Source organism: Macrobrachium nipponense, chromosome 13, assembly GCF_015104395.2.
Source record: "Macrobrachium nipponense isolate FS-2020 chromosome 13, ASM1510439v2, whole genome shotgun sequence".
NCBI lineage: Eukaryota > Metazoa > Arthropoda > Malacostraca > Decapoda > Palaemonidae > Macrobrachium > Macrobrachium nipponense.
In genome coordinates this window covers 38,770,759-38,785,730 of record NC_087206.1, presented here as the reverse complement: position 1 = coordinate 38,785,730, position 14,972 = coordinate 38,770,759, and the positions used below count along the sequence as shown (strand labels likewise).

The 14,972-nt window shown below is 35.4% G+C and overlaps 1 protein-coding gene across 4 annotated transcripts in view; it reads left to right on the top strand.

Moving 5' to 3' along the window:
- The window catches only part of LOC135225753 (zinc finger and BTB domain-containing protein 24-like), a 526,510-nt gene that overhangs the window by 423,259 nt on the left and 88,279 nt on the right, over positions 1–14,972 (top strand). Inside the window, exons 6-7 of one of the 4 annotated variants that reach the window (XM_064265165.1) lie at positions 3,897–4,235; positions 9,120–9,258. The exons of 1 other annotated variant lie outside the window; for it this stretch is intronic. In XM_064265165.1, the coding sequence (XP_064121235.1) occupies positions 3,897–4,235 (339 nt within the window). In that variant the 3' untranslated portion in view covers positions 9,120–9,258. Of the gene's footprint in view, positions 1–2,375; positions 2,750–3,896; positions 4,236–9,119; positions 11,344–14,972 lie in introns of those variants that run through there. 2 more of the 4 variants (XM_064265167.1, XM_064265169.1) reach the window with 2 other exon arrangements.

Genomic DNA, 14,972 nt, shown 5'->3' with positions numbered 1-14,972 from the left:
TTAACCTTTGGTACCAATGTGGGTAGGTGTTCTGTGCTCTTTACCTGTTACTTGTCTTTCCCCCTACTTGCTATTTTTTTTTGCTTTCTGTTCTATTTTAGATATAAATAAGGTGAGAAATAAATTTTGTATATACCTCTCACATTATATATACAAGCATTTATTGCTTTTAACTGCTTTTTCAGCCTAGAAAGGGCATCAAGCGATGTGAAACGTCGGCTCTTAAATAAATGTATGAAAATAGAACGACATTCCATGAATCACCGATCATGTATCATCTGAGCTGCTGCTCCTGTCGTCTGATGTAAATTTATTTACATGTATGTATATTCTGTATGAATATATATTTATATGTATTTATTATATTGCATATATATATATATATACACTCACACACACATATATATAGTGGTCCCCCCGTATTTGCGGGGGATGCGCACCAGACCGCGCCCCTGTGAGTAGTTAGAATCCGCAAATAGTTGGAACCCCTGTAAAAATGCTGAAAACAGCCTATTTTGTTAGTTAAAACTCAAGAAAAACCCAGTAAAAATTTTATACTTGTTTTTTAATAGATTTATCACAGAAAGTACTTTTTATGATAGAATTGATAAAAAAAAAAGGAATTTCTGGATATTTCTCAAAGAAAAATAAATATAGGCGAATTTTCCACGAATAATGCGGGGAAATGTTCCCGAGAGAATTCCGCAAATCTGGAGAACTCAAATACATGGGATCCACTGTATATATATATATATATATATATATATATATATATATATATAATATATATATATATATATATATATATATATATTATATATATATATATATATATATATATATATATATATATATATATATATATATATATATATATATATATATATATATATATATATATGAGTAATTATCATGTCACCGTGATTCATATAAATTATTCGATCTACAAATATCCTTTAATATCTAATTCGCTCTACCTCAGTAATAATATATTTTCATAAATGTAAACCGAAAGGGAATTTTTTAGTTGATAATAATGTCGTCCTCTCGTGGGTTCGAACCACCGCCCAGCAAACAAAGAAGAAATCAGGACTTCAGTGACGTTATCGATTCGGCTAACAATCCGAATCGATAACGTCACTAAAGTCCTGATTTCTTCTGTCAGCTGGGTGGTGGTTCCAACCTACAAGAGGACGAAATTATTATCAACTGAAAAATTCCCCTTCGGTTTACATATATGAAAATATATTAATTCCGAGGTAGAGCGAATTAGATATTAAAGGACATTTGTAGCTCGAATAATATATATATAATTATATATATATATATATAATATATATATATATATAAATATGTGTGTGTGTGGGTTTGTATGTACGTATGTAATTATGTATGCACGAGGGTTAACTGATAAAAAAAGGTCCCCAATTTATAAACAAATTTTAGACCAGATCGAAACAGGTATTAAAGTGGAAGAAATTTATTTCTCGTTGAACTGCCTGTTATTTTTTTTTTTACAATAAATTCTTTACTGCTACACATTTTTCTAAATGCCCAATCCATTTTTTCATCCAGCGCACATAAAGATATACGTATTGCTTTTTGTTTCTGATCTCGTTCCAAATAGCAGCTTGAATTTAGTCATCGGGTGAAAAAGGTTGACCTTTCCAAGTACCTTTCAATTTTAGGAATAGCTAGACGTTTGTTGATTTCCGCTGTTTGGTGACTGCAGTGCAACTTTAGATCGTGATAAAAAAAAAAACTTGCCCTCTTAGGCCTTGGTCTGCAATTTAATTGCTTGAGTGTTCGCAAGGCAACACAATACATTTTGAAATTAATCGTCAATCCTTGTGTCAGATATTCAGTGGGAATGACTTCTTGCTCCAAAAATATTTGAGGATGGCTTTTTTTTACTGATGTATTTGTTCTGCATTTCCTTACACTTGGGTGACGATAATCCTTTTTCTTTTTAAGGTCATAATGATGAACCCAGGATTCATCTCCCGTGTAAATGTTCAGGAGGAAATCGTCAGCATCGCGACGATATTTTTTGAGGAGTTCTTGCAGAAAATGTTTTCGTTGACGTGGACGAAAAGTGGACTGAACTTTTAGAAAAAATGTAGCAGTAAATAGGGAATATGTTGAAAAATGAGCATGACATTCCAAGAGAAATAAATTTCATTCACTGTAATACCAGTTTTATTATCCTGTCTAGTTTAAAACTGAATACGTACATAGAAAGGTGGTGAAACGATTGCAAGGAATTTTAAAATGATGCTTTATTTTAGATTGCAGAATGACTGATTTTTTTTAATCTACAGTTATTCTTTGAAGAGAAATGGATTTGACTAACAGTACCCAAACATCCTTTACAGGTTTGGCACGAGAGTCAATTGGCATCGGAAGCAATCCTCGGCGAGAAGTATCTGAACATGGAGGGTAGGATGCCAAAGCTGCACCGATGCAACCTGTGCTCCTATGCAACGTGCAAGAAATCCCACTTCGACTTACATCAGCGCACACACACCGGAGAAAAGCCTTTTTCTTGCTCTTACTGCTCTTATCACACAGCAGATAAATCCAATTTAAGGAGGCACATGAAGATCCACGCAGAGGGCGACCAGCTGGACTGTCCCCACTGTCCTTCTCAGTTTCCAAGTCCCGTCTCGCTTCAGCGACACGTCGATGCTGCTCACCCGCTCTTATAAGGACTGCTCCTGCTCCTGCTGCTACTGCTGCGCTTTCAGAGGTTTTACTCAATATCAAGTTTCGTTGTGGAGTACCCAGTCACATGAAAAGAATAGGTTTCTGTGAAAAAATGTAAAAAGTAACAATCATTATTAAGTTATATGTTTTTATCGGTATATATATATATATATATATATATATATATCTATATATATATATATATATATATATATATATATATATATATATATATATTATATATATATATAATATCTTCTTGTATAATATTTTGCATTTACTCCTTTTCGGTAAAGGGAAAGTTATGAGATGCAAGTTACCACAATGAATAAATAACTCGCAATAAAGAATGCCAAAGTAGATATTTAGGTAGGTAGGTAGGTATATAGGTTCCAAGTAAAAACCTTTGCCACATATTTTTGGTGAGGGACTCTTTCTGCTACGTACCCACATCTTGCTAGAGTTCTACAGGAGAGGAACTGTACGAACGATTGTCTTCGTGCAGTTAAATCTTACCAAGAGCTTTATTATATGTTAGTCATAATCCATCATTGATCCTTTATGCTTTAATATACCCTTTATCAATATTCATTGAAACTCGCTGCCAGTAGCCCTTTGATTTGTCGGTTGGGCGATAATTTGTTTTCTTTTATAAAGAATGTTTGCATTGGCACCACCAAAATTTAATTTACATTATTATTAACCCTATCATAGATTTAAAGGGATTGATGGGTGATACTGAAGACTTAAAGTGAGTGAGGCCTTCCTAGTCTCCAATGTTAGACCAATTATTTTCTTCCTTGGCCTTCACAAAAAAGCAATATTTGCTTACTATATACATTATATATAATGTATGTAGTAAGCAAATATTGCTTTTTTTGTGAATGCCAAGGAAGAAAAATAATTGGTCTAAAATAAATATATATATATCTATATATATATATATATATATATATATATATATATATAGATATATATATAATATAATATATATAATTATCTTATATATTATATTATATATATATCTCTATGACTATATATATATATATGTATATATTTATATGTAAAATTCTTATTGTTACATTTATCAGTGTGAGAGATGGAATCTGTAAAATCGTCTGCAATTGGTGTGCTTTTATTTTAATTTATTTTTTTCTTAGCAAGGTAACTAAGCAATGAATTTCCAACAGGTGGACGAGGCGACACGACGGGCAATGGCTGCGAGGGGAAGATGCAGTTTTGACGGGAGTTCGCAAGTGAGAACTTTTCACTGTAATTTCTGCTCTTACAGCACTCGGTACTCCTCGACGCTCAAGAACCACGTCATGCGCCACACGAACGCCAAGCCGTACTCCTGCCCCCACTGTTCTTACCGCTGCATCCAGAGGACGAGTCTCAACGCTCACCTGTGCTCTCACACCGGGCAGAAACCTTATGCCTGCTCTGTGTGTCCTTATCAGACGGCAAATAGCTGTCACCTCAAGAGACACATTCTCACTCACAGTAAAGGAAGTGGCGCTTTTACATAAGTATGTGTTTATGACCTTTGTATTGAAGTTACATGGATTTACCGCAAGTAGAGAGCTCGTGTGGTTTACAGTTTAGGGGAATTGCTAATGACATTATGTCCTGGTAAAAAAATACACACACATACACACACACACACACACACACACACATATATATATATATATATATATATATGCATGTCAGTTGTTTAAAGTAAATGATGGATGCTATTGTTATATATAACACCTTGCTCCTACTTTGTTGAAACGAAAGCACGCTATACCCGTCGATGTAATGGTGAAAGGGTAAATCATAAAGCATGGACTTACAACAGAGCTGCGTATGTATAAACACAAATCACTTATTATAGATTAACCCGAACTGTTTCATGATAATATTCAAAACTCCTGCATCTAGGTTACAAAACACCAGTGCACCATATTTTATAACAAGTAAAAAAAATTTGACACCATGAAAAACACGACGCGCTGGGATGTGTTTGGCAACGAATGAATGTCATTTCCCTTTGAAAATATTTTTACTTATTTTTTTAGAGCCACAGTCTCTTCCACTTTTCATTATCCTTTCTCCAAGTCCTTTAGATACCACTATTTTTCCCCTCTAGATACATTCACTATTGGCATTTTTATTTTGCCTGTAAGAAATAGCGTTCTTTTACCACTAGGATTAGGATATCCTCGACGTAGATGACCATTGTTGTTGCAACGCCAGTAGACACAATCAATCAATCAAGCAACGCCAGTTCCCATAAATCAGTCCGTCAATCTGGTATTGTGGTCTCCTCTCCTCCGGAAGAATTTTCTGGTCGTTTACGAAAAATGCTCTTCATAAATTCTGCAAGACCAACAATTCGCCTTTGTTCTTTCTGTCTTAGTGTACAGACCACTTTCTGGGACTCGTTTCTCCCCCATTTTTTCCAGTAAACCATGGGTAGGTGGGGGTTGGGGTTCGCTCCAGTGTTGACTGATTTGCCTTACTTCAGCCTGCCAGCGTTTATTTATTCGTTTTTCAATACAAATTTTCAGTTGTACTTATAACTTTCTGTTAACTATATAACTTTAAATCTGTTATCCATTATTTGCTGTTATGTTTATTTCATTCTATTCCTTTTAAATGCTTGCTCATCAGGACTAACAGTAATCGTAGTTTTTAACGTCCTTGGGGCTCTTGCTTGCAGGAAGAAAAGCGATCCATCTAGGACGGATCGTGTATATGTAAAAATATGTCACTAGTGGAAGCATGCATTTGTTCAGTTTATCACAGAGTAAGGTAAAACAATCTTAATTCTACAAACGACCATTTTTAATATTGAAACCTAAACCACAGCTGTTCTTCGAAACTTAACTCTCATTTCTTGACCACGAAATTAGCTCTCTTTATCAGCTGGGCATCCACAAGGCAAAATCTTCAGAGGGTTTATTTTTTGTTTCATTGGTGGTCATGGTCACCCTCTTTGCAGAATCTTTTTCCACTACTCTATGACATCAAAAGAGCCTGGCATCAGATTCCGTTGGTCAAACTTCTTGGTTCGGCTTACCTCTTACCTTTTTTCCTTCTCATCATCAATGACCTTCCCGGAAGTACCTCTTTACTATTCAAGCCACAGAATTAAACCTGCACATTTCTTAAACCCTCGCCTTCCTTCCTTCCTTCACTTCATTTGTACTCAGTCATGAACTGACCTTCTTCACAGACATGAACTGACTCTTCTCCATATATCAGCTCTGGCCAAATTCACTGCTTGTTATTTCGAGTTATTTCTCTCTCTCTCTCTCTCTCTCAATTCTTCCTTTTATCCTGATAGAATGTAATTCGGCCTCACACTTCTCTCAACATCTTGGGTGTTCAATTAGAATAGTTCGAAACTGAAGTGGAGAATCACACACTTCATATAGTTACAGCTAGGGTTGAAATATTAACCATTTTCTGTTGGTGTTGCGCATTCTTTTCTTCATCCTATATACTTAAGTTTTATGTTGGCTTTGTGCATCTCTGACCAGAATATTGCTCTTATATTTGATGTGCTTTGTCGTAAATATCTTATATCGATGATCAGTAACTCAGCCCGTACCTCCTCTCCAAATTTTTTATATCATCTTTGAAAGTCAGAGTTTGTACCCCGCAAGCAAAAGTGGAAGGGCACTTCACTGCTCATAGTTTTATCCAGCAGATTTGTGCAACAGAGGAACCAATATGGAAAGTACACGTAGGGCTGTGATAATAACCAACTGGTTTACTGGTGTGGAATACATATAGCTTGTCAAAAGTCTCGTCAACGTTGGTCCATGTGTCCTCAAAGCGTTGGCTCGAAAACTGATATCTAGTTGTTTATGCACACAGGCACTCAAAGTGATGACAAAGGCTTCCACATGTTATGACCAAGGGTCACTTTATTTAAATTTACTACGATTCCATGACCTATGAAAGAAATTACAGATAACCCAAGGGGTCGATCAGGGCTTTCCTGCAAGTCATGAATAAATATAAAAGAGAGGCTTGGAATGTATGCCCATATCAATGCTGCTGGTGTTTTAATAGCAAAATGCTATTGTTGAGGGCCAAAACAAAGCGATATAAAATCTTAAATCTGTAATCCGTGGCAGCTTGCCTATTATATTTTAAAATACAGGCCATCGGTTTAATATCTCACCACACTCTTATTTACCTGCATCTCTCAGTTAAGAACATTTTGAAGCGACCAGTTTTCAAGTTCCGGTGAAACTATATAATTTCGAACTACAGGCAGTCCCCGTGTTACGACGGGTTCGGCTTACGACGTTCCGAGGTTAAGGCGCTTTTCAATTATATTAATCAGAAATTATTTCCAGGGTTATGGCGCCTACTACGCTGATCTGGCAGAAGAAATATGAAACCTAAAATGCAAAATAATCAACATTTGAAGGTTTTTTTATGGAAAGTGCAATAAGAATGCAGTTTGCCTAGTTTTTAATGCGCCCAAAGCATTAAATCTAAGGTTTTCTTAGCCTTTTTGACGATGTTCCGGCTTACAATGATTTTAGGCTTACAACGCGTCTCCAGAACGGAACCCCCGTCGTAACCCGGGGACTGCCAGTATTTAATTTCCAGGCCGAGAAAAAAAGGTTGACAGATCCCATGAATTAGTCCAAATTCTATTTAAAAGGTGAGATGAACTCTTGCAAAGGATGCTTAATACTATATCTCAAGATATCTCAAAAGTCTAGAAGAGAGAGAAAGATGGGGCAGTGTTGAAGAACACGAGTCTGGTGCATCTGGAAATAATCTATCGGTAATGTTGACTGCATTATAACATGATAACAGCACCTTCCCACCACACACATCTGAGCTGTGGTAGTTTTATTAACGTATTCGTGGATGAAAGCAAACTCGGGCATTTCCTATTTGTACAACTGTCCCAAGAAAATTTACTGAGACTTCCTCTTGGATTTACGGCAGATCTGATGTAACTTGTTATCCTTCTTAGAGATGCTATATATCTTGTTGACAATGAGGATTACATGCTTTGTAAATATCCTTCCCTTAGCAGGTCATTATGTGGGAGATTATTTATGAAAATTGGGTTGCACCCAACTTCTCTCTCTAGGAAGGTTGATGTCGACAATATTTATGTTTGTTTTCCAGCGTAACAGAATTGCAACAAATTAATGTATGAAAGTAAAACGTGTTCTTATAGGTTTTGAAGCCATTGCAATAATGTGTTAGAATCACTTGAGCTTGCCTGTTTTGATTCCTATCATGGCATAAAATGATTTCCAAGTGACATTTTATATTGTAGTCCTGGTGAGTGGTTTTCTACCCTCGAATTAACAGAGAGAATAGGAATTTAGGGTTCTATGCTAATTTAATTTGCTGGAAGTATTAAGTGGAAATCTGCTTGACTTATAAACTTATGCCAAACTGCTGTTTCGAATTAACTTCAGTATTCACTGTGCTTGTATCTGCATGATATAGAAATGACATACGCTCCTAGGATCATACTCTGAATTGAAGAAATTTTGTTTGATGCTCGTGTTAACAGGCATTTATATTACGTCGAAAATTTCAGGAATTTCTAGTTTGTTTTAATTGTTACAAAGTGATGGAATCGTAGAGAAACCTTTTCAAGATAATTACATCAATATTACTAAAAATTCAAAGAAGAATTTCTGACTTTCAATAAATCACAGTCCTTGAAAACTTTCCGTTTTGTTAAATGGATAACGTTAGAAAATTAGTTCCTGGTTTTGCAGATAATACTGTACAACTAACAGTTTGTTTCCCTTTTCCCACGTGTATTGTGCAACCAACCATTGATATGATGTCATTTTTTTATATGACTGACTCACAAAAGTTATTTGGTTGAAATATCAACAAACTTCTTTTGCTGTTATCTCACACACACACACACACACAGATTGTCTCCCACATGTCAAACATTGTAAAGTTCATCATCAAAGTCAAGTGAACCGATAACTGGAAACGTTCTTTCTTTGTAACCGCATTACAAAGTGCAGGTGTTTGTTTTGAGACATTTTAAACTAAGATTGCGGTTGCTTATGCAATTATTTTGATGTGTCACAAAAGGTATGATGACTTATTCTCAATATATAAAAAATTTTGAGGTTAGATACTATTTTTTCTGAAAATGTCTCAAAATTTGTATGTGGTACTTTTTCAATAATCATTAGGAAAATGGGTAGTCTTATTAAAATCAAATATATTCAGATGAAGTCCAATGCAATGTCTCGTAACTTCTCGATCCTTATGAGGGTCAACAACTAGTTTACCTTATCTTCGAATTTCCTCGGAATTGTTCTTATTTCCGTGTGCGTAGGAGTAGCAAGACTGCTGATACTTTTAGGAGATGAATATTTTTATTAAACATGACGAATTTTCTCCCACAGGTGAATCCACAGCGATGGACGACGTTTCGACCAAACCCATCCAAGACGAGCAATCCGAGGGAGAACAGCGCTCATCAATACCGGTGCCCCTTCTGCCCATATACAACGGAATATTCCACCAATCTTAAGAATCATACCATGAGGCACACAAACATCAAGCCCTTCGCCTGTCCTTATTGCCCCTACAGGAGTATCCAGAAAGGGGGCCTGAAGGCACATATGTGCTCTCATACTGGAGAGAAACCGTACGCATGTCCTCACTGTTCGTATAAGACGACAAACAGCTGCCATTTAAAGCGACATCTTCAGAGGCACATGAACTCCTGAGACTGTGCTGTGACTCATATGTGTTGCTGTATGTAAAAATAAATTACTTGAAATCGTAGGGTAGTGTACATATGAATATTTTAAAATTTTGTAAAAAAGCACAAACAGTTTCCTTCCCAAACGTATATTTAAAGTTATCTTCACTGGATTGTAAATTTACGAAGTTCACGGATACCTATATACTGTTACATTATTTTTCTTAGTTTAAGTATTGAAGAAGCACAAGAAATTATAACATTACAGTGGAATAGGAAAGAATTCAGATCAAGTCACTGTCCAGGATGCTGAAATTGTTAGTTACCTTTCATACTTTCTAAATTCAAAATAATAAATGCTGTTTTTTATGCTCAGTTTCACGAGAAAAGGTACTGCAACATTGGCCTTACTTACTAATCTGTTTATTTTCTTCATTGCCACCGACACCCTATACTGAACTGTAATGGAAATGTATTTTGTTGTATATTCTTTAAAAAAAATCAGTATTACGATGTTATAAATTGCGTTCTTGAAATATAAATAGTACTACGGTTTCTGGAACCGCTGCAAGTGTTGCAAGCCACGTATAAGACGCTGAATCAAGTTCTTCCCAAGCTGTCTTTCCATTTAAGATGAACCAGTATTTGCTTAGACCGACATAACTAATAACCTATATGCGCATGCACAATGAAAAAATAAAATTAATTAAATATGATGAAGACTAGAAAGACCGGTATACTTTCTGAACGACTTCGAAAATGTGACAACTTACGGTACTCAACAATAATTAATCATTCTGAAGCATGACCGTAAACGATAATATAAATAATTTTCACTAATATTCATTGCTTCTTTTGATCCCAAGGTTCTTGCGGAAGCTTTACAAAAGCTTTCTGGGATTATTTTGTTATAATGACAGCATACATATTGCATTTTGTAAGTTGATTAGGTTTATCTTGGGTGTTAAGTTCGTTATTATTTGGGTTTGAAAACACTGACATTTGAAAAGCAAGTTAAAAGTGTAATTTTTGAATCCAAAGAGGTGAACTAGTTGGAGGTGGTATGTGGAAACAAAAGCAAATTAATTTCTTTTTCTTCATTCTTAAATGCCAGCCGCTGCTGCCTCTGCTCAGACAAGTTTCTCGTTTTTGTGTGGCGGTAAGATGTGACACTAATGTTTGAACCCCATCCAGTCATTTTTGGGTTCAATTAGGATCCGGTATCCTGTGTCGATTGTTTAATTCTTTTCTGTCATAAAGATTACTTTGGGAGAAAGTTTTTCCATTTATAGTGTTTTGAAGTTAAAATTGCCTAATTAGTTCAGAGGTATCTTGTCCTGTGGATGAAGTGTAGTCATTACTTTCATAGTTAATCTATTTTTTGGGGTTACTAATGAATAAATATTCTGTTAAAATAAAAAAAAACTACAACGACGTAATTTTTAAGGTGTTTTCCAAGTTGATTACAGAATTTTCCTTTAATATATTATCAGTGGTGTGAAGAGACAATACCGAAACAGATTCATCTTCCGACCTCTTTAGGGGGACCCAAAATCATATAGCTGGAAGTGTCTGCTGTCTAACCTACTGCAGTACAATGTAGGTGTTACAGGATTCCTCGAAGCAAATCCAAATAAATGATAAGGATTCACAAGCATCTGTAACACATGGAACCAAAAAGGTTATTATTATTGTTGTTGTTATTATTATTATTATTATTATTATTATTATTATTATTATTATTATTATTATTATTAGTACATTTTTCTCTTCGTTGTATGATACATAAATCGTAAAATATGTGTATTAGGAATGACCCCTGACGAAAGCACTGAACTATGGTTGTTAGGGGTTAATTTTAACCTGGAAGAATATGGCATATGACACTGAACAAGTAAAGGGCAATAAAATGATCTCTTTCACTGAAGTGAATTCCTTTCCTATTTCAGCTCTTTCAAACACGAATACTATGAGAGACCTATATTACATTGTTGAGAACAGATAAAAAGACTTCTACAAATATTGTTCTTTACTGAAAATGGATCAGATTTTTGTAGTCGATACTATGTAAGTTAGTCATTTAAAGTAGAAAGTTTCTGTGGTAAAAAAATAAATAAAATAAAAAAATTCTAAAAAGTTAGTCATCATAATAAGATTTTATTTTTGTTACTCATACACATAACTGAATATATTTAATAATTGATACAATCGTATAAACATGGGTGCACTTACAAACCTTGTGATTCCCTCAAATGTCAATACGCCTGTGATTTTTTTTTTTTTTTTTTTTTTTTTTATCATCAAAGATGAGACAGTTAAGGTGCTAATTCAACGTTTGATTTTCCACCAGTATAGAAAAATTTTATTATCAACAACTTTGCATAAAGAACATATACCCCAGATTTCTTTCCCAGATTATTTCCCAAAGGAACAATTATACACTTCAAGACGAAAGTGGGTTTCAATTTACTGTTCTGCATAACTGACAGGCTAACAGACATTGTGAATACAGAATCAAGAAACAGCAGATAGATTACAATACTGATCATCACTTAAAATAAAATCAGTCACCTAAATGAACCTTTAATTGTATACCATAATTGTATACCATAATCCCCCGCCCCACAACAAAAATTAATTGCTGTAAATGTTATTTGTTCAATGCTTTTGGATATGAAGGCCTATGTTAATGAAACAAATGGAATGTTTCCAAGATTTTGACAAATCATGTGGTATTATCTGATGCAATTGTTGTACCTCCAAGACTACCTATTAACCCCTCACTCAATCAGCTGTACTATACAGTACGGAAAACGATATTAAGGAGCTGCCCATAATTGCTAAATTAATGTGATCTGTGCTATGGTACTATTGCTACAAGCGCTCGTAGGATGCAGGAAATTTTGTTTGCGTGTGGCGCTGTTTCTCACGGGGTGTTTTAAGTTGCAATTCATCTTCAATACTGGGTAAGAATTGAGTAACAAGAAGTCACAGGGGTCAGCAATATGGCTCAATGCTAAAGATTTGCCAACAAATTTTCACCGTCTAGGAACACCCAGCTAACTAATCAAGAGTTCCATAGCGAGTTAGTATTTTAGAATGCTTGAAATTGTCAGATCAGGTTGGTACTTTGTTTCTCGATTGGGTTGTCAGGCGGGTTTAATCTGCCTTTGTTTTGGAAGTGATAGATTGGTTGATGTGTTAGGAGTTTACTTTTTCTGAAGGATATTGTAGAATAAGTAAAAGAACACTACTACGTTTTTTTCTTTTTATGTTTGGTCAATTTTAGCCTCTACTTTTTCGGAAATGCTTCGACACCTGAACCCACTTACCGAATCTGCGTTTTTTTTTTTTTTTTTTTTTTTATCTACAACCAACAAACAACGGCATTAGCGCCTTCATAGGTATGTTATACCTATAAATTCTTGATAGTATTCAGAAGGGGGCTGGTACTTTCGGTAGGCTAGCCAGGTTCTTAGGTTACATTAGGCTTTTGGTCACGGTAGCATACACTAGGCTATCTAGTAGGGGAAACAACCGACTGGACTAGTTGATCCAGTTTTCACCACGTGTGGATCCACCCTCTGAAAAAGTATTTTAATGCGTCCTGATACCAGAGATGAGCACCAGTCACGAGTCATCGGTGGTGAGAGGAACAGCTTGAGACCTCTACTATCCTTTCGAAGTAAGTATTTTCTCCAAAGTTAGAAATTAAGGTCATATTTTAGGATTAGATAGAGGTTAATGAAAGTCTAGCCATGTGCAGTGCAAACATACCTCCATGACGCTTTCGAAATTTTTACCTCCATGACGCTTTCAAAATTTTTACTTATAACACCAAAAATGTAGAAGATTGATGCCATCTCGATGTTCGCGGAGTCACTTTTGTCAATAAACTTTCCATTCCATGTGCTAAATCCGCACACCACTTTTACTCATAGATGCTAGGGCACTTTCTTCACAACAATCGTCCACAGTGACACCAACCACATGGCACATCCAAGGAAACTGACACTTTTTCGGTAGAAAGATAATTATTTAGATAAATAGTTAAACAGTAGTATAAATTTTTTACATATTCATGATTATTAATTTGAAAATATTCGTTGTTGAAAAGTAACTAGATTCCCAACTCAAATTACAACAGTTTTGCTGTGAGCAGTACCTACGGCGTTGTTCGCGCTCTTCTGTTGTTTATCAGTGTTGCCAATCGGTATGTGTTTTTCCAAACTGGGTACAAGACTTACACAAAACCAGGGAAATAGTGAAATTAGCATATCCATTTGTAGTATATATACATATTAGAACAATTTTATCATTATTGCATTACTGTGACAACTAGAATTCATGGAAACAGTTTGTAAATGCATCGGCATATGTGTGAAGCTCCACTAAATTGGCAACGATGAAATTTTGCCGTTGTCTGCTCGTATCTACTTTAGAAATATCTGTAATTTTTCGGGGTTAATTTAGCTGCAAAAAAGGGATAATAGACATGAATTAAAATAAACATTTTGAAGTCACAAAGTAAAGTTAAACTAAATAATGAGTAAGGTAAACAATTAAGGGAATAAAGCTTTGCACCTCATAAACAGTGTAGTTGTGTGCAGCCCGCAACTGTGTTTGTGGAGTGAGCGCTAAGGAACCAGGAACAGCAATGTAGTTCAAGTGCAATTTGGAGTGAATTTAGACCCAAATGTGTATAATTACAATCAAATAAGCACTGTGGAGTTTCAGTTGTGATGGCAGCAAGGATAAAACAACTGATTACAAGGTAAAAATGAATTTCAGGTCAAACTATGACCCTGGGAATAAGAAGTTTCATACTTTCACTAATATAGACAACAAAATGTTTTATTGTCCTGATTACAACTGCAATCAATCTTGAGTAAGATCGATCGATAAACGCAACATATATATGCTAATATTGTTCAAATGACCGCTGGGAAAGATGTGGTATTGATGTCGGTTACGAATGGCACCGTAGTCGGTCGACGCCATATTGGATTTAAAAACTGCCTTGAAAACATATTTTATGAAGACCTCACATGCTTATTTTAGTTCGTAAGGCACTTTCATATATCACATTATGTTGACCAAACTTCAATCTCTTGAATGGTGTGCTTAAAGATGTAATTGTATTCTTGTTTCAACAATTAAATATCAAGTGAATAAGGCTGATCCACCCGATGACAATGGATCCAAGGGAGTGTTTCCCGCTATATTGGTAAAACTTTAGTAGCATGGCCTCTTTCCCTCTAGGTCGACCAGGACAGGTTCCTTATACATAAATGGACGTAGCCTAACTTTCCTATAATGCCAGGTCCTGACCAAACCAGATCATACCTAACCTAAGTTAGGCAGGGTGAGCATATGTCCTGATCCCCGTTTTTAGTGACCTGTCCCCGGAAATGCCCCCGGTTTTCACTGTGACAGAAAGATCCGAAATTGGATAAAAAAAAATCCAAAAAACAAAAATGTTGACCAAACTATACATAGTTGCAAACCGTACTACTCACACAGTACAGTGTATACACTAAGGAGATGATGA